This window comes from Carassius auratus, chromosome 23 (assembly GCF_003368295.1).
Source record: "Carassius auratus strain Wakin chromosome 23, ASM336829v1, whole genome shotgun sequence".
NCBI classification, from domain to species: domain Eukaryota; kingdom Metazoa; phylum Chordata; class Actinopteri; order Cypriniformes; family Cyprinidae; genus Carassius; species Carassius auratus.
This window is the reverse complement of record NC_039265.1, coordinates 14,340,117-14,360,747: the sequence shown is the minus strand read 5'-3', so window position 1 is coordinate 14,360,747 and position 20,631 is coordinate 14,340,117. Positions and strand designations below refer to the sequence as shown.

Here is a 20,631-nt window from a genome sequence, read left to right as displayed (position 1 = left end):
AACTGCTGATTATACATTCGTCTGTCACCCACACCCACATGACATTCACATTAAATTCCACAAAAACCCCTGCAGGAGTATGGATGAATGGATGAAAGACGGAAAAAAAGCTTTGACCGGCCTGAATACAGGAATCTGTAAAAGGCCTTTTTGGGAAAATGATTTTTACACAATGTGGTGTGTGCATGCATATATATATATATATATATATATATATATATATATATATATATATATATATATATATATAGACCACTACAATGTAGACAGCTGTCTACTGTGAAGCAAACAAATGTGCGTAAGACATCTATTTTTAATTTTCTCAGATGCCTTGACGTTATGCTAATAAAATAAAATAAGAAAAACAGGAATATATTCAAAGGGACTCAATTCTATGCTCATGTCTAAGTCATTACTTTATGCCTACATTTGAGCACCAGCACAGTGACAGGATGTCTAATCCATAACAAACACCCTAACAGGGAGTCAAAAATATGACATAATATGCCTGAGTCACTGTCAAAAACACCCCCGCCATTTTCCTAAGGCTGTAATTGTGACAAACAATCGTCTATCATTTGCGAATGAGATGCTATACCAAATCCAGTAAATGTGGTTATGAGCATGCTTGCAAAATCAGTTCTATTTCCTCTGTCTCTAAGCTAATGCGCTTACACGTCACCATGTGTTCTGTCGCCACTCGCGTCATTGATGACAAATCAAGACACATATGCTACAGCCAATTACGAATCTCCAGGTCTGACAGGTTTTTTTACACTGTCGGACGATTAAGCAAAATTTAAATAACCCTAATATGAGGGCCTCTTTCTCCATATCAGCGAGAAAGATCTTTGCTTCTCTCAAATGACAGTGGCATCAGCTAAACTGGTCCAAATGTGAATCTTTCATAGCTGTCAGACAATCAACTGATATTGCACACATCTGTTTATGTCATAAAATAGGATTTTATGATCAGTTTGGACCAAAAAAATATGGCCTTATCCATATATATAAATGACATTATCATGTTACAGATCTCTAGTTCTCTCTCTCTCTCTTCATATATATATATATATATATATATATATATATTTTTTTTTTTTTTTTTTTTGTCTTTTTTTTTGTCTTCTGCACCCAAAATAATATTTTCATTCAATGAAAAATGTACAAAAACATCACTTATCATTTTCTACAAAGTCAGAACAGATTTGCTTTACTTGCCATAATCCTCATTATAATAGTACAGTGGTGTGATGGGAAGAGGTTGAATATGAGCTGAGTGAGGGATATCATACAGTCAGCCGGTCATTATCGAAAGCAAACTCTGACAGGGTGATCAACCCTCTGACACAAAGTAGAGGTCTCTTTATCACCCTGAATGGATAATGACCTACTGACTATTTTCCACTCATTACACAGCTACTAGCCGATTAAATAAATATACAGACATTAAATATTGCTGTGAGAAATTATTTTATTATCTTAGAATTGTAAATCGGTGGCAGATAGTTATTCTAACTTGTATATGTAATAGTTTACCCATTATTTCATGAAAATCGAATTGCTTAATTTTCATATATATTATCATTTTAATAAATATAAGAATTCTCAAGAATTTCGTAAAATAGTGTGTTTCAATTTAGAGGGACTGACTTTTAGTTTGTCCTTCCTGTCTAGCTATGCCACCTTTGAAAATGTCTTACAGTGACTGTGCTCAACAAAGTCTTATACTTTATTCAAGGAATGTGATTCTCAAGTGAGCGCTTCTTGTTACCTGAACCCTTTTCAATTTGTCTGAGAACCCCACAAAAGCTCAGGCTTCTGTTTGTGAATATAAAACAAAGACCTGTGTCTCAAGCACAAGCTGACCAGAAATCAAAGATGTACACTTCAAATGGCAAACCCACATGTCCCCAGTGCTTCTTAAAGGCAAAGTCACCCTGCCCGTCCATTCTATTACACCTCTATTTTTAATTTGCTCAGATGTTTGGATGTCTAAAGTTATAAAAGATAATACTGGAGAATATGGACTTAAAGGATGACTGTGAAATCTTTAAAGAGAGAGAGGGGGAAAACAGCTCACTGAGAAGTAATCCCAGCCTGGAGCAAGGTCCTAACAAAGAGTTTACAGCTACCTGATAAGACCGTGAAACAACAGTGTGACTCTCTGTGCTCTTTCGTTTGGGGCATGGAGATAATTCTGGAGATTGGAGTATGTGCTGAATGTGGCATACACTGATGGGAGAGATTGTACAAGGGTAAATGAGTTTTACAGTAGAGAGCTGAGACTGGTATCTGGAATCATTTGACTCACTCAATTAACATTAGCATAGAGCACCTGCTCACGAATGACGACGAGCCACCCTCCCACACACAGAAAAAAATATCTGTATTGCAACCAGTGTCAAAAGTGAAAGCAAAGGTAAAGTCAAAAACATAATGGCCCAATCATTTTAAAATAAAGCCATAAATATTTACACTGAAAAATGGGTATTCTGTAAAATACAAATATGTGAATTTAATCATGAAGAACAATTTAAAGAACAAGAAATGTCATTCACTACCCATTTTATATATGCAAATTATGAAACATTTTTAAGCCTAACAGAATAAAAAAATTTTTTTTTACAAAAGCTACCACTGGGACAGTTCCCTTTCAAAAGATATAGTAGTACTTTAAAAAGGCATATTAGTACCTACAGTGTACACAAATTGTGCTATTAGTACAATCTAAAGGGGACCACTCCAATGATAGCTTTTCTACCATTTTGGTAGTGTATGGTGACACTTCATTTTACCCATCAGGAATTGCTTGGGTCGTGAAAAGTGGGCGTTTCAAAGCAGAATAGAGCCAGACTTGAATGCTTATTACATTTTGATGAAAGATTACGAAGATCAGCGGGTGGTGAAAGGCCTTGGTCATCTCTAGACAATATCAGACAGAGATCAGACAGTGTGGGCGGAGCCCTTTCAGACTGGCCAAGACTCTAATACCTGCCCTTTTGTAATAATTTCAGACCACACACATATTCAGCACATACCCAAGGCCTACCACCCATCAGAGCCAAGAAACACATTCCCTTTGACACGCCTACTGATGACATAATTTACTTCAGAGCAAGGAGGTCTATAAACCCAACATAAAGTTTAGCATTCTCATTCATTTTATTGGTGGTTGCTCAACTGTTCCAGAGCCATTATTGCACACTGATATAAGTTTCCACATAAGACAGTTAGTTCAGTGAGCTACTATCTGTTTTGAGAATAACAAAATGGAACATTAGGATTATAAATTAGTGTGAGGGGTGATAATTAAATGGTAAAACAGCTCAAATAAACTGTCCACCATATTCGCTGTGAAGTAAAAGCAGACATTTATCAGTCTAAAATGCTATTAGGGACTTGAAGACAGGTATGAAACTGACTTGTGCTGAATATAAGCACACATCCAGGAGAGGGGAAAACATTCACTGCTCTGATTAGATGACTGGTTGTTAATTAAAAACCCCTCATACTAATAAAATCCCATCTAACTCCTCCCAGAGCACAACTTGAAAGACCTCTTGAGATGTTTGGGCTTTGGTCCTTTTTCACCAAATAAAATGAATGGCACTGAAATGAGGGCTCATTGCTCCGCAGTTAAAAGCAGACAGAGAACAGAGCAGAATGCTAATTCACTAAAGTTCGAACGCTGGCTGCTTTAATAAAGAGCAGTCTATCAGTGTCAACACACACCCTTATCTGACATTACTGCGGCTCGGGGACTGGGAATGAGCTCTGGCATCATAAAAAAATAAAAAGAAAGTTGTAGAGAGCGCCAGAGAACAAACGACAAAACAAAATTCAGAGTAAAGGGGCTGTTATGACTATGAGCAGAAACACTGGTGAAGCAGAAGTCCGACGAAAGCTTAGCCATTATGTGTGCATATGTGCATTTAGACATTAAATTCAAGAAAACATAGAGATAATATTATCCATGACTTAATTGATAAGCTGAATCTAGATTGGTGACTGCAGCCAGCTTCACCCAATATCATTTTTCTGCTAGTATGAACACAGAAAAATGTCTTATGTAAAATCAACACACAAAGTGCTTTAATTTGTGGATTAAAAAGTATACAGAACATTAAATTATGGGAGCATTCCAGCAAAATGAAACTAATTCTTTCTTTTTAAATTAAATCCATATTCACATTTATACCACTAAAATGCATATTTAAAACAGCATGTACTGGAATGATTTTTGTGTAAATAGATTCACCAGACAAGTACTTGAACTTGTAAAGACTAAACTGAACTGGATTTTATAAATGGCATCTAAAAGCTGTCAGATATTACTGAATTTAATTATGGTGTTTCCCCAATATCAAGCATACAATTTTGCCAGCTAACTTTATATGGCTAATATTTATATGTAATATGTATGATTTAGCACAAATCATATGCATTTGTACGAATGAGGTCATACAAATTCATACAAATTAGCCATCTCTTAAATATGTACCAATTGCCATGAGATCAGCTTGGTTGAAACCTCCACTTAGACTAGATTTACCCATGCAGCTGGATCACCCTATCATGGACTGTCTTGCAAACCAACAAGACAGAAGATGTAGTCTGGTTTAACAACCCAGCTCCAGCCACGACTATGTCTGCTGGGCCTCAGCCATAGCGACTCTTCTTCCTTCTTTGATCCCATGGATGTAAACGGCACATCCTGCTGTGTAACTCCAGCCTCCAATGCCATCTTGTTTCCTTTATTTTCCTGCCTAAACACCGGTGACAATGTGGACATTAACATAATTCTGTCTCCCTACCCGTGAACAACAATTTAGTTGTCAGATCCTAAAGTGCAAGGCAGGCTGAAACTGTAGACTGTTATATTGGAAGATGTGCTGTGCTGAGCCGAGCTGAGGGGGCAGCCAATTACTACAGCAGCCCTGATCAGGAGAAAGCAACTCTCCAGTCAGGTGCATGAGGGGAAAAAAAGCACAGAATAGATAGAGGACCAAGAGAGTATAATAGATAGCCTATAGTAAGAGCTCCCACAAACAGAGAGAGAGTTAGAGAGAAATGAGGAACAAGTGGAGGGACAGAAAAGGTTTTTCTGCTTCTGCTTGCCACCCACTCAGAAGGGAATTCTCTCATTAGAAGGGCAGGTAGGATGGAAAAAATATCACACCAGCAGGTCTTGACACAGCTGTGTCTACAGACACGGCTTGTTTCCAACTCACAACTTTTTACTGTTGGATTATGGGAATTGGGGGGTTTGAAGTGGGATGGGCCACAGTCCAACACTTACAAACTGCAAACACAGAATTTCCCGAAAGACATGTTGCTGCTTTTTGCTTTTACAAATGCCTGTAACGGGACTGTTTATTATTTCAGAGAGGACAACTACCTTCTCCACAAGTCTGTCCACTTCAAGTTAGCTGCAAAATACTGACACCTTCGGCGTAATGTTACTGAATTTAAAATGAAATTAATGGCAAGTATTTATGTAATCTAGGAATATCACGAGAACTGATACTACGGTATCAAGTTGGTATAAACATTTTAAAATCCTGCCGGTACTTGAATTTCTTCAGTAGCATAAGTACCGATGGTACTGATGTTCTGAAGGTAGTGACTAGCAAGGCTGCAACTGATGGAGGCATGCAGAACATACGCTTGGAAGTGTTTCAGTCTGCCCTAGGGTAAAGAAAAAATGTTGCCTACAAGCCCAGAGAAGAACTAAACGTGGAAGATGCCAACAATATATGAATATGATTGTGGAACATTTAAATGAGAGTGGGCAGCTCTGAAAGCACGAGCCTGTTCAGTCGTTGTGTATCTGTCAGCGGATTATCCTTATTATCATTATTGACTAATATTACTGGTTTAATTAATTGTTGTTTAAGTTAATGGTTTTAAAAAATATTTTTGGCCTTCCAGTATGTCAGTGAATTTAGACTAATGCTTGCATTCAGAGTATAGGTGTTTGCATGTGTATTATAGGCCAAGTGCCACTAATTTTTGTATTGTTAAATAAAGGAGTTAATGTTTAAGTATCAATGTTATTTTTCCCATGGTATCAACTTGGTATAGAGTATCATGTACTTTTAGTGGTATCGGTACCGACTAGATTTTTGTTATTGTGATGTCCCTAGTTTAAACACAGTCAGTTATGTCTTAAGTGAACAGTTGGGAGAAATTATACCTGCTGCTGTCTATATCCTTAATGTTAATCAAACAATTAAAGAAAGAGAACAAATCATTCAGTGCTTTTGCCCCTTTTATCAAGGATGTATCAAGAGGTGATTTCTGCTAACTTGAGACGGTAGGTATCCCAGAATGCTTTCCGCACCAACCAGCGAGCCCTAATGGTGGAGGAGAAAACCTGCATAACATGCAAAATATTACTGTTATTGTCTCATGAAATGCAGTTCTAAGAGTATTTCAGGGGAGAATGTAGCTGTTTAAATCTGGTTTATTTATGAAGATAACGCCTATTTGAACATTTGCTTCATCCATTTCGGAGATGTGAGACCCACGCGAATACCAGGCGCTCAGTGCTCATGTATCCGCCATGAGCAGCCTCCCCTCGGCTAGTCCTTCTGACATTTGCCACTGGCTCTGATGTCTCTGCAGTGGTTAAACATGAGGTAAAATTTGTTTTGGATTAATCTAACAGGCTGTCACACTTCACTGAGCACAAAGTTATATTTAATTAATTATTTATTTATTCATCATAATACCACGCTGACTTTGTTGCAATCATTTGGCAAAATTATTTGCTTTTGTCGTTATTTCCTATTACATAAGTGTCTTATACTTTATACTCATTATTTTATAATGGCGATATTCTTAATTAAACTGACATTTAACAAAAAAGGAGTTGTGCTTGTCATATTTCATTTTATTATAGGCTATACAGTAAAGATAATCACAGTATATGTGCACAATAAGGGGGAAGTCGTGGCCTAATGGTTAGAGGGTTGGACTCCCAATCGAAGGGTTGTGAGTTCTAGTCTCGGGCCGGACTGAATTGTGGGTGGGGGGAGTGCACGAACAGCTCTCTCTCCACCTTCAATACCACGACTTAGGTGCCCTTGAGCAAGGCATCGAACCCCCAACTGCTCCCCGGGCGCCGCAGCATAAATGGCTGCCCACTGCTCCGGGTGTGTGCTCACAGTGTGTGTGTGTGTTCACTGCTCTGTGTGTGTGCATTTCGGATGGGTTAAATGCAGAGCACAAATTCTGAGTATGGGTCACCATACTTGGCTGAATGTCACTTCACTTTCACTTTCACTTTCAATAAACCACATATTAATGGTTTATATTTTTAAAATGAAGACTAAATGGGTTGGGTTTCATATTTTGAAGAAAACGACAAGGCAGTGGTGTTTGATAACATTTGGTTTTAATGTAATGCATGTAACTTACTCGTTGCATGAACCATATTTTTGTAAGCCTATTAATATTTTAAATGAAACAAAAGAGGCAATGCTGTTGATATAATATTTTGTTTCACTATAATGTATTTATGTCCCCGGTTAATATGTTTAAATGAAAACAAAAATAGCCAGTGGTGTTTGATATCATATTTTGTCATACATAAAGTGAAGATAACCGGAGTAGCCAAAGCGAGCTGACTGACGTTATCAAGTACACTGCTGTTCTATTTGCAGAATTACCGGACTTGCATCCTCCCATCCTCAGAAGTTTGCACTCCTGAGTGGAACTTGCGAATTCTGAATTACCAAGGACGAAAGTCAGAACTTTGCATACTTGGTATTGAGAAACGACCCTAGTTTTGCCATTTTTATGTCTTTATTAGTTAATAATCCTCACCTGCCTGTCCCTCACTAGCCACCCTACTCCCACTCTGTTCTGGTCTTTGTCAGTTATTGCTTGCATTTGGAATATTACCTTCTTCTGCCTGTGGCTTTTCATTAAAAGAATTTAAGTTTATCTGTTTTGTTATGAGCTCTTGATTGATCTTCTTCATCAATCAGTAGTGTTACAGTATCTTGGATCAGTTCTTTTTTTTTTTTCATTCTTATTTTATTACTGACTAATTATGCCTAAAAAATGCTGCTTTCGAGGCAACCAGTAATCCGTGTTTTTCCACCATTCTACCTGTGAAAGTGCACTGGAACGGCAGTCAAACCCGCGACTTCCCACCCGTGAACTCATGCTAGATCGATGTACTCCCAGTTCGGCGCTTTGACATCACATAGCCCGCGAAACAACAATGGCAGCCCCTATGGGTGTGGTGTTTATGGAAGTAATACACAGTGAGAAATAGACTTTAGGACAATATAACGTTGCAATCCAATTAATAATCTAGCTACTACAACTCCTTGCGCTCAGGCAGTTTGGCGTGACTTGCCCGGAATGCTACAATGTCGTGAGTCGTGGTTTGAAGTTGTGACTTAAGGGCTCAAAAACCAGCTGGAACGCATCAAAAGCTTAAGAAATTTTGGTAACACTTTAGAATAAGGTTCCATTAGTTAACGTTAGTTAATGTATTAATTAACATGAACAAACAATGAACAATACATTTATTACTGTTGTTATTATTATTAACTGTATATTATTAATCTTTCTTAATGATATTTCATGAAAATGCAGTTATTCATTGTTAGTTCATGCTAATTCACAGTGCATTTACTAATGTTAACAAGCATAACTTTTGAATAACAATAAAACAACATAAAAATATATATGGTGACATATTTAGTTTGATTCATTAATTGCTTTTAAGATTTTGGTCAAATTGCCTGAAAATTTCTGAAATACATATTTACAAAAAAAGAAAGATCCCAGCATTTAGATAAGGAGGAACACCCTCTAACCACTTCCAAATACAGCATTACTATCATGGACTGAAAGTCACTTTCAGTGATTAAGCAAACTGCTATATGATGAAATGGCTAATATGGAAATAACCTACACAAAAATACAAATAAGGTCCATTTTTGAGACATATTTCTGCATTTCTGTTGGTGTGAAATGTTAAGCCATTGCTGTTATGTCCAATTACTCAAGAATCTGGGTACTTGTTTGTCATATAGAAGTCCAAGTGTGTTGTACAGAAGTGGACATATATTTCTATAGGGAGAAGGTGACTGATCCTGAGATTATCCGAGATGCCACTCCTGAAGGAGATGGTTTAGGAGCTTTAACAATATCAGTCACGCCAGCTTGAGCTAGTCTCACCCTGGAGACAAGTGTGGGTCATGAAACTTGAGAGGTCTGAAAAAAAAAAACAAATCTAAAATCAATATCATCCACAACGCAAAAGTCTCTGCTCTCTCTCTCTCTCTCTCTCTCTCTCTCTCTCTCTCTCTCTCTCTCTCTCTCTCTCTCTCTCTCTGTGCACTTCTGCAGTGAGTGACACTTGCTTTTAATTGTTGCTTCCCTCGGCAAGATCCATTGGACAGTTTATTCAACCTTCAATCTAAAAGTTATCATCAGTCATGGTTTAAAATATCAATAGCACATTACATCAATTCAGGCACTTTCAAAGGTGATTACGATTATGTGGTCGCTTTATCAGAGCTTGGGTCTAGTTGTGTCAAAATACACAAATACATTATTGACATTTGCTTCGATATGCATCCCCCCATAACACGCTGTAGGCAATTGGCAGTGTCACCCTGAACATAATGAAAACATGAGAGACTATAGCATTTCCCCCATAGTCCACCAATAAAGTCACTAAACATTAGAACAGATACTATTTGCAAAGCCACTCTCAACTGCTGTATCGATCCATTCAATAGTGATCTAAAAAGGTTCTTGTGACCAGTGAGCAAGACAACTGACTTGAAATAATAATCAAATTGCTATTATGAGGAAATATTATAAAGTTTTTATATATCAGGCATTAAATATATGGCAAAAGCACAACCAATGTGATGAAAAGACTGGGCTTCCCTTTTTTTTTTTTTTTGAATGATCTGGTAAAACCCAATTTTTTTCTCCATCATTGAATTTCTGGCTGCTCTTATTGAAGAGCCGTAGCCATTGGGCTATTTGTTAGAAGTCTGCCGTTGCACAGAACCTCTGATCCTGCTATCACAGCTCAACTGATGAACTCAATTTACACTAAGGCCTGGTGGGGCCACAGACTTCTCAGGCAAGCTTGTGCCGTCTAGAGATTGGGCTGTCATCTAAATTTAACTCCCTGAGAAAAAAGTTGATGCTGCTTTCAGAAGAATCAAAATAGCTTCTGTTGTTCAAGAATAGAGACCTCTGTCTAATCTCCATGTGTTCACAAGGCTTTCTTTTGATTCTGCTACAAAAGTAATTCACCAAAAAATGTAAATGCTATCATCATTTATACACCCATGTGTTGTTCCAACTTTCTTCCACACACACTCACACACACACACACACACACACACACACACAAACTACTTCATTGAATTGTGAACAGTGGTTCCGCAACTTTGAAAACAGGTTTCCTAAACATTAAATTAAATTCTAAACTCATAAACTGAATAAATTCAAAAACACTGTCTAGCAGAAACCACTGTAAATACAACAAAATCAAACACATAAAACTAACTCAACCAAATCTTCTGCAGCTAGCAAGAATTAGCACATGTTAGCACGTTAAATACAATTTTTTATTTGCCTTATTTGACACAGTGTCAGAATAAATCACAGAGAAAAAAAATGAAAGAAATTAAAGGAAGAAAAGACTCCGTTGATTCTTGCACAGAAAATTATTTTTAGTAGCATAAAGCACACTCCACAACCTTAGCACAGGCTCCACTCTTCACCACAGTGGAACCCCACAAAACACACCAACAACTCTTCTAAATCCCAACATAACAAAACATTACAGAGATAAAAACAAGTCTATCCCTTTTCTCATATTGCTAAAAAATCACATAAAAATAGCACTTAATTTCAACATTAATTTCTTAAAGTTCCTTGCAAAGCATATTGGGAGATGGAAATCCCCAGCCTAGTTTTAGCAAGCTATGCTAAGTAGCTATGTTAATGCTAGGAAAAAAGATTAATCCCAAATCGATTAACTAAAATTCTGTTTTACAAAAGTAACTGGATTGCACACTATTTAGTTTCCAAAAATGTCATAAAAGTTCATTTTTAATGAAGTACACTGAGAAAGCAAATGTTAATGGATGCTTATGACAAGTGTAATGTGGCTCAAATGGCATGAGGATGAGTAGAGTCCTATGAAATCTCTTTAATTTTACCCAAATTATATTTCAATTTCCCTATTCTGTTTCTGGAATCTATTTGGTTTAATTTAATTTTATAATAAAACAAGTGTCTAATTTAACAACATGCAAATGAACAATGTTAGCATTACTATTTAGGGTTGACTGATAAATCAGTACCAGTCATATTTTATATTTAACTGTACATGCTAATTAATGCATACCAGGGCTCCAGACTGCGACCAAATATCAATTTTTTTTCTGCCGCACTGAAAATCCTGCTACTCATTTGAATTGCGCAGCACGGATCATTTAACAGCTGGCAAACAAACTTGTCTGAGCTCAGAACAGCTTTAAGCTGCATTCACACTAGCAGTGACAGCGCTGCATTTCACCAGGGGCTGGCGTTGAGGTTGCTAGTGGGCGTTCTCACTATTGGTTGCCTTGACAGCAAATCGGGTTTCTTGACATTATATACAAAATTTTGGAGCAAAAGACTAAATATAATATAAATTTAAATTAAATACATACATACAAATAAAATTGAATACGAAACAGAGCCTTTTCTGGACATCCTCCATCTGTCGCCAACACCAACTGTTGCACTTGCCACCAGAAATCGCCAGTTCTCCGTTAAAAATAATGTGAATTTGTTGCTTTGTCGCTTGTAGTGTGAACAGGTCATTACTCAGGAACCATAGTTGATTTCACAACACTATTTTAGCACAGTGCTGCAAGATCTAGTGACAGCCTTTGAACTCAGCCGCAGAATGAATATTAAACTTACTCACTGCGAGATTTACTGAGAAGCATTCAAATCCAGCAAAGAATTCTGTTATAAACCGATCAAACAGCGCTGATGTAGAGAACCAGAAGTAATAATGCTTACTGTAACCATGGTGTTATGGCAGAAATAGTCGAATGTTATAATATTATTAATAAATTAATTCATTTCAGTGTTTGTACAGGCTTTTGAGAGAGAAATTCAAGCAATTTTCAATGACTTACAAGCATTTCACACAACTGTTTCCAGCACTTAAAAGCTCCTAAATGATCCTATTTGAATGTTATTTTGAATGGGATGATCACACTGTGGTGAACAAATGCTTATGTAAAATAAAAAAAAATACAACAAATTACCACTATCCAACGAGGATACAAAGGAGAGCGGAGGACGCAGAAGATCCAGCAGCATAACACTTTATTTTCTTCAGAACATAGGAACACACACGTATCGCATGGAGATGACATTTAAGACCCGACAGAGACAAACTGAACCGACTAAAACTAGTGGTAATACAATGCTTTTTTAAAGATTATTATTTGGTGTATTTGTTGTAATAGAATATGTTGACATGCTTTAATGTTCAAAAAACACATTATTTTTTCAAATACTGTACTTTATTGTAGGTCCTCTATGCCTCTATGCTCTATAACGCAGTATGCTCTGATTGGCCAACTGACCCAGTGCATTGTGATTGGCCGAACACCGCAAGCACTTGTTGGAAAAATAATATAAAACGAGTAATTATCTGGCTCGGCTCTGTGTTCATCTTCAGTTCTCTCTTCACAGCAGTTCAGTCAGTGTACTGTTTGAGTAACTGAATTACTCCGGGATATTGGTTTGTTTGAACTCAGAGGGAGTGTCAGCCACATTAAAAAAGTTAACAGCTTTCAAAGTAACAGCAAGTCATTTGTGGATTAATGCTTATTGGAGACGTGAACCGTTTAAAACGATTCAGTTCAATTTGGTGAACTGGTTCAAAAAGATCCGGTTACATCAAATGATTCATTCGCGAACTGGATATGACAAACTGCTTTGTTTTGAACTCTCTCACAACAGACACGGAAGATAAGACAATGCTGAATAAAGTCATAGTTTTTGCTATTTTTAGATGCTTCAAAATATTCTAACTGACCCACTGATGTCACATGGACTACTTTGATGATGTTTTTCTTACCTGTCTGGACAGTGGACAGTATACCATACACACAGTTTCAAATCAACTCGGACTAAATCTAAAATATCTTAAACTGCGTTCCGAAGATAAATGGAGGTCTTACTGGTTTGGAAGAACATGAGGGTTAGTTATTAATGACCTAATTTTCATTTTTGGGTGAACCAACCCTTTAAGACCCGACAGACTGAACCGACTAGAGCTTAAGTACACAGGGAAAAGAGGATAATTAACTAGACACACTTGGAACAAATTATCATAATTTACCATGGGGGAAAACACAACACAAGACAGGAACAGAGTCTGACAATTGTCTTATCAGTCATTAATTTATACTTTTTCCTTTAAATTTTGAAATTATAAAATAACAATTATAAAATCACTATTATAGAATATCAAATCAAGAAATCAGATTTTGTAGCTTTGCTCTTTTCTTGTTGTTGTTTATGAAGTAAAAAATGTCACAACGTGCTTTGAAAAACAAACTTTTCTTCAATTTGCAACTAAATCACACATAATCACTGAATTTGTTGGTCAGATTCATATAAAACTATAGAATAATAATGATACATTTAACAAGAGTAAAATATATATTTATATATATATATTTATTTTACATAAAAGGTGTGCCATTACATTTTCTGCTTGTGCTGCTAAAATTTTTCAGTCAGGGGCTACAGTGCTTCTAGTAAAAAATAGTAAGTATGGAGCCCTGCATAATTTGTTTAGACAAAATAGCTTCACATTTTAATATTGGTTATTTGTTTGTTATAGACATTTAGAATTTCCCCTGAATACATTTTTTTTCATATAATTTAATCACAGTCTTTTGCTTTATAAAGTTTTACTATGCTATATTGTTATACTATAACTGTTTATTTATTGGGATTCATTTAATTTAAAACTTCTCTGTGAAATTCTTATTCTACTATTTTTCTGTCTGTGTTTTTCACAGAAATCACAGTCCCCAAAGTGACAAAATTTTGAAAGACAGAAAATCATTGTACGTGTGTGTTATTGCAATGTAACGGCCAATGAGAGCAAATGTTGATAGCTCTGCTGTGCAACTTATTTAGATGTAGCTTCTGAGACATTATGGATTAAGAATAGACAAGCATACAATGCTTAAAGTACAAGCGACCAGCATGTGTGCACAAGGCCCACCAGCAAATACGAGACAGCTGTTAGAAAAGCCAAGCAGAATTACCTCAGACATACAATGAATTAATATGGATAAAAACAGTTTTACAGACGTCTCATTTCCTCCATTTACACTCCATTTTATGACTGATATTCCACTTACTAACTCTCCAGTGAATAAGTTTATCTAATCTGAGAGACAGATTCACCATGTACAGTCATAAACATGTTTGAAACAACCACATCAATAAATCAATGACTCAAAATAAACCATCAATTTTCTTAAACGGATGTCAAACTAGGAACAAATGGTTACCTGGAACAAGGCCCAATGCTAAATTATCACTTCACTGAGAGTACATTGTAAGAAGCCAGACCTTGCTATTATCTTGAAAAAAAAAGAAGAATGGAATGAGGCATAATAGCAAAAGCCCTCTGAACCAGCATAATGTTGACTAATCATCTACTACTATTCAGTGGCAATCAGTTACACTTAGTGTGATAGTTGTGAGAAGAAGCAAGAAAATGATTCTTGGCACGACTGACTGTGAGTGACTGAACATCTCTTGAGGGATAATAAAGAGAACCACATCATAAACCTTTTAGACCTGGCGTCCATTATTATGAATGTGCATGTTACTCTGCTTTAGATCTTGTCGATGAAAAGTTGTATGTTTAACAGACATTCATATTTTTATTTTAGAAAAATAAAGCACACGGAAGACAGACATAATGGCACTTTAGCCAAAGTGCAAAAATAATGGTCCTTTAAAACTTTCTTATATTAACAGGCATCTCAAAACAGTTTGATAGATTTAGGCCATCCTTAAAAATATTCAATATGTCAATTTAGGAGAGACTCAAATTGAATTTTATTTTTGCTTTTAGTCCGACCGAATTGCCGGTAGTAAATTTGCGTTAAGAAATTTTTTTTTTACTCTTCAAGCAACTAATACAAAAGCAATAAAATAATATTAATTATATTTTAGTAAGTATTCTAAATATATAAATTGCCTAGGCCTACATACAAACGAAGGCTACGTTCTTTCTTAAAAAAAAACCCTGTGACGTCATCTATGTTTACACGGTTTTGCTTCTTCTCATACTCTCATTCCCTGTCAGTATGGTTCGGGCACCATAATACATCTAAAAAATTAATTAAAACAGCTCGACACCACTTTAACTTAACTTAAGTCCTGAAAAAACTGTGCCCAGATCTTTTCCCATCCCTTCTCCCGTCTAGTCTAAAACCTTGACCGTGTCGACCGTCACTTTATGTTCAAATATCTATTGCATGAATTGATTGGACAAACCAACACAAGTTTCGAAAACGATAATAGGAAATTGATTTTAACGACCTTCTCTCTGAGCGCCTCCAGGGTTTTTTTTTTTTTTTTGTGCATCCAATTTTTTTTTTTTTTTTGAACACGCGTCACACAGCAAATGCAGCTTCGGACACACACGCATAACAGCAAATAATACTTCTGCACAATGTTGCTCTTTTTACAACAGAAATGTGAATTCTGCTGGTATTCAGGCAGTCTCATGCATACAGATACAGATTCAGGCTAGAATCGCCTATGCAGTTTTTTGTTGTTGTTAAAATGTCTAATCGTAAACACAGCCTGCACATTCTTATTCTACTATACTATAACACAGCCTGTTGAAGCCTGCAGTAAATGTTTTGCATTGTTATGGTGGTCCACTCTGCTTATTGTTTTTTGAGAATGTTGCACTCCTGTTTGTCATTGTGTATGAAACTTCATGCCAATAAATCATCAGAAATATTGGTCTTTACCAATATATTGAATCTTTACATTCATCATGCCTGTTGTCCGTGGATTTACCTATATTTTTTGTTATTTGCCGTATAAAATAGGATTTTTTTCACAAAAGTGACAAACCAAGAAAGCAAAGTAAATGGTCTCTCATTTGTAGGTTGCATTGAAGACCCAGCCAGTGACGTCACAATATGCTAATTTGTTTAAATCCATACATACGTAATCACCATCACCAAAAATTTCCTCTTTTTTTACATTGAAACTTGAAAAAAAATATATAGACCTACCTACCGACCCTTTTTATTTTTAAATTTACTATTACTACAAACCAAAATATTTTGAAGGATGGCCTTATTGTAAAATTAAACTGATTTGTATGTATAAGTCCTATTACAGCTGTAGCTTTGGCAACTTTGGCCATTAAGTATTCTTTTTTGATTCAATTTTTTTCTGTCCAAAAATTTAAATCTAAAGGAAACAATCCACACTCCTGTACACAGTTTGCAGCATACAAAGCTTTGTGGTCTTTTACTGTGTTGTTGTGAACAGACAATCAGTGCCATCTCTTTAAATATATATTACATACTTTGTTTTCCATGCTTTGCTTTTTGAAAAATCAATGTTTGATTAATTGCAAAAACCTAGTCTTTGCTGAGCTAAAGGATGATGGTGTCTAAATTAAGGACCACAAACAACATCATATCAGCATCTCTCTTTCACCTGATTATGTTCTTGTTCAACTTTTTGATGTATTAGAAAGCAGTAATATTGTCTGTAAAATGACGGACAACAAAGTGAGCTCATATAAGAAGCATAATGTGTTATAAAGAATACATTAATAATGTGAACCAGATATGTGTGGACAAACAGTCTGCCTTCATTGCCTTTGAATGCTGCTAGTATATGGCCATAAGAAATACTTGAGACACTTTCTATTTTTCAATATTTGCCCTGAATCCCCAGACTAGACAGTGTTCGGCTGTGTCTGCCCATAGTGCTGTTTGTCAGACTGGCTATAGCCACTGTGACAAATCACCAGCAGGCAGCCTTGTTAAAACACTGATGTGGTTTAATGGGTGATGTCCGAGACTTGGGTACATCTGATGAGCTCTCAGCAGACATTAGTGACCAGCCATATCCACTAGAGCGATCACATTTCTGGCTGAAGTTTGCCTGTTTTGTATTTCTCTTTCACATAGTGAAAAGTAATTTCTAAACAAAATCTAGACTACGCAGCCTTTTTGGTTCAACGCTGCCTAAATTGTTACAAACATTTCATCTAAAAGTTGTCGGCATTCAGATACAGTAGGAGGCTGGCCTGAATCCACAAAGCCCAAAACAGCAACTTAATTCAGCTACCAAAGTGCCTGCAACAAACTGAAGAGAAAAACGAGCCTTCTTATGTATTTTCAACCTCAGCCAAGCTCACCCATCCATGAAAATCCCATCTCAGGGAGAGAGGAGGTGAAGACCTGTGAGCACACACACACATTCACTCGCACACAGCAGACAGTAAAGGACACGCCACCAGATCCTCACTAAAGCCCTTTATCCTTATCATAACTACTCCCACAATTACTCACATGAGTGGTTTACCTGTTTCCGCCAAGCCGTGCTGCATTTTTACTGTCCTAGTGATACGAAATCCTCTAGGCACCAAACATTAACTGGGCCGCTACAGACAGGCACACACAGCAGTTACATCATGCTGGAGTATGAGAATGTGAGATGCAATACTTAAAGCGTAGACAGATACACAGGGCGGCATGCTCACATATATACACACACCGTCTGAAATAATATCAACATGACTGCAAACAGCCGCTTCTGCCATTTACTTTACATCTCTGGGCATGTTCATTAAAATCTTTGAGCTTTGAAATGGCAAGGACTCACTCAATGGCATAATGAGCAGACAGCATAACAAGAAGATGAGGCTGATTTAACTCCACTTACAAATTTACACAAAAAATGAACAGGCTTAATTACACAGATCAACTAAGTGTTCAGAGGTGCCAAGAGAGAAGATATACTGCCTATTAAACATGAGAACAGAGCCACTTCTAGGGTAACCAGAGCTCCATATAACACACAAAGCTGTATTAACATGCACATGATCCCACAACAAATGCTTTATGCTTAAAGTCCAACATAAAATATGCATGTTTTATACTCTAAGGGGAAATGTGTCTAGTAGTGTTGACAAATCCTTTCAACAAATAGTAGAGCTCAGTCTTGCTGCACTATTGGATGGATGTTTTTTTTTTCAAAGTCAACGCTAGCATTTAAAGCACAGGGGCTGCATACACACTGCAGATAAATTTGTTGTCAGCTCACCTTTTAGTGCTTAAATCTGTTCTGCACACACAGAGTTCAGTCATTTATGGGATTGACAACCACATTCTACAACAGAATTAAGTTCCAAAAAATTTAGGTAGTGACAACCGCATTTACAAAAATCCTATGCAGTGCATAAAGAATTTTACTAAACAACTATTTATTAATTACGTATTTTAAAATGTATCACAGTTGTGTCTCTCTTCCGTATGTGCCATATTTAAATGCAACTGTCACTGCTGAAGCTTAACAGTGTGTACATAACCAAGGTGTGCCAGATTTTACCCACCCACTGTCACTTTCAGTTACTAACAACACATCTGATATCGACAGCGTACCCCCGTCAAAGCACTGAATCATCACAGAAAGCCCCAACATGAAGTCCCAAGGGAGGAGAGGACGACAAATGAAATCAAGAGGTAAATAAATGAATCGATGGATGAATAATAGATTAGGCAGCAAGTGGCCCCTTCGAGCAATGCCACGAATGCAATATTAATAACAGCTCTTACTGTTCGTCTCTGTGTCATCACTGACACTCTTAGGAGGAGCATGGGCCGAATAACACACAGCTGATCTGTACATTCGATCCGGATTACGGATTTTCTTCAGTCCTTCAGGAAGCAAAGAGAGAGTGGAGAAGAAAAAAAAGAATTCTGGGAAAAGTACACATTCCCGGATGTACAGCTTTGATTTAATTTTTATTTCCCCCATGCACATAGCAGGAACTTTTACCAGGGTCAGCAGTGTGGCATCTGCCGAACCCCAGTCTCCCTCCCATCAGCAAGCCCATGCATCCCAAATGTGTCCATCTCCATGCTGAAGAACACATCTCCCAAACAATATGCACCATTCGGCCTCTAAGTTCAGTATACCTATTTGCTTCTCCCCCCTTTTTTTTTTTTATCAAGCGCATTCAGGGGTGCATTTAAAGGAATTACTTTGGCCTAAGGTGCTGCCTTGTGGGGAGAAAATGCAGTTTCATTTGCAGGCAGGGGTATGGACGAGGAATGTAAAAGCATCCCTTGTAACTTCAGATCGCATGCACATTTTCATTAACTATAAAAAAGTGTCATAGATGGCTCCAGCTGTTAATGGCTAAAAGTGTTACACTGCCAAGAGAGAAAACAATCTATCTAGACCACTGTATATACAGTAGTAACTCCAATGTTAACTGGTTTGTTCAAAATCACCTGTTTTGTGTTTGCCTGTGTTTCTTTTATTTTTTTTACTTTTCACCTCAGTCTTGCTGATAAATCTGTAGGTGCTGAAATAAACAGTCAAGAAACTGCCCCTAACAGGTAGCAATGAGGGCAGCAATCAAATTCATTGTGGTCCCAGGGCTGTTTGGTGAGGCTCAATTTTAGTAAGCTACACCAATCGATGAACTTAATGTGTGTTTCTGAGTGAGGCAGGTAAGAAAGGATCGAGACAAGTTGAAAGGATCTGTTATGACTCCCCAGGAAGAAGTGGCATCTCCATCTATCTCTGTCATTCACTAATTAATTTAAAAAATTAAAAATCTCAAAGCATATTTTCAAACTAAGGAAAATGACTATGCAGATATCTTTAAAAGTATATTTTCTATATAATGCCTCGATATGTTACAATTCCCTCTTTGAAGAGCTTGTATCCTTCCTGCTTCTACTAATAGTCAGTTGTTGTGATAAACAGGACCCTAGTCTCTGAATGAACCACCAAATTCAAATAAATGTGTAAAAATATGGGGCACCAACATAAAAAAAATAATAATAATCTGTTATCATTTACTTATATTTGTGTTTCACAGAAGAAAGGAAGTCAGGTTTGGAACTTAATGAAAGTGAGATTGAGATTTGTTTTTGGGTTAACTATGCTTGTAAATGTACAGTTCCTTCGCACATCTCAATCCACAGTCGCTACCTTCCATAGGTACAGTCCCATTTTATGGCAATCTAAAATATGAGCTAGGTCATATCACGAGACAGAAGAACTCTATGGGGTGTGTGAGACATTAACCATGTTTTCATAGCAGCCTCCAGCTAAGAACAGCCTGTCCTTATGTGCAAAAAACCCTGCCAAATAATAAGGCCCTGGAGAACTGTGCTCTATGCAAACATTTTAAATGCTTCAAGGACAAAAGGTTAAAATACAGGCAACAATCAGTGCTAAAATTAATGGTGTGCACCACGTATAATGGCAAACTACATGCTGAAAGTGAACAGGCCTAGAAAGTAAATATAACACACTGCTGGC

General features: G+C 36.9%; 1 protein-coding gene across 13 annotated transcripts in view; it reads right to left on the bottom strand.

The window, feature by feature from the left end:
- Positions 1-20,631, bottom strand: part of camta1a (calmodulin binding transcription activator 1a) — a 356,861-nt gene that overhangs the window by 334,053 nt on the left and 2,177 nt on the right. For 11 of the 13 annotated variants that reach the window (XM_026199992.1, XM_026199980.1, XM_026199981.1 and 8 more), the window contains exon 2: positions 18,909-19,010. The exons of the other annotated variants lie outside the window; for them this stretch is intronic. In XM_026199992.1, the coding sequence (XP_026055777.1) occupies positions 18,909-19,010 (102 nt within the window). The remainder of the gene's footprint in view (positions 1-18,908; positions 19,011-20,631) is intronic. 13 annotated transcript variants of the gene reach the window in all.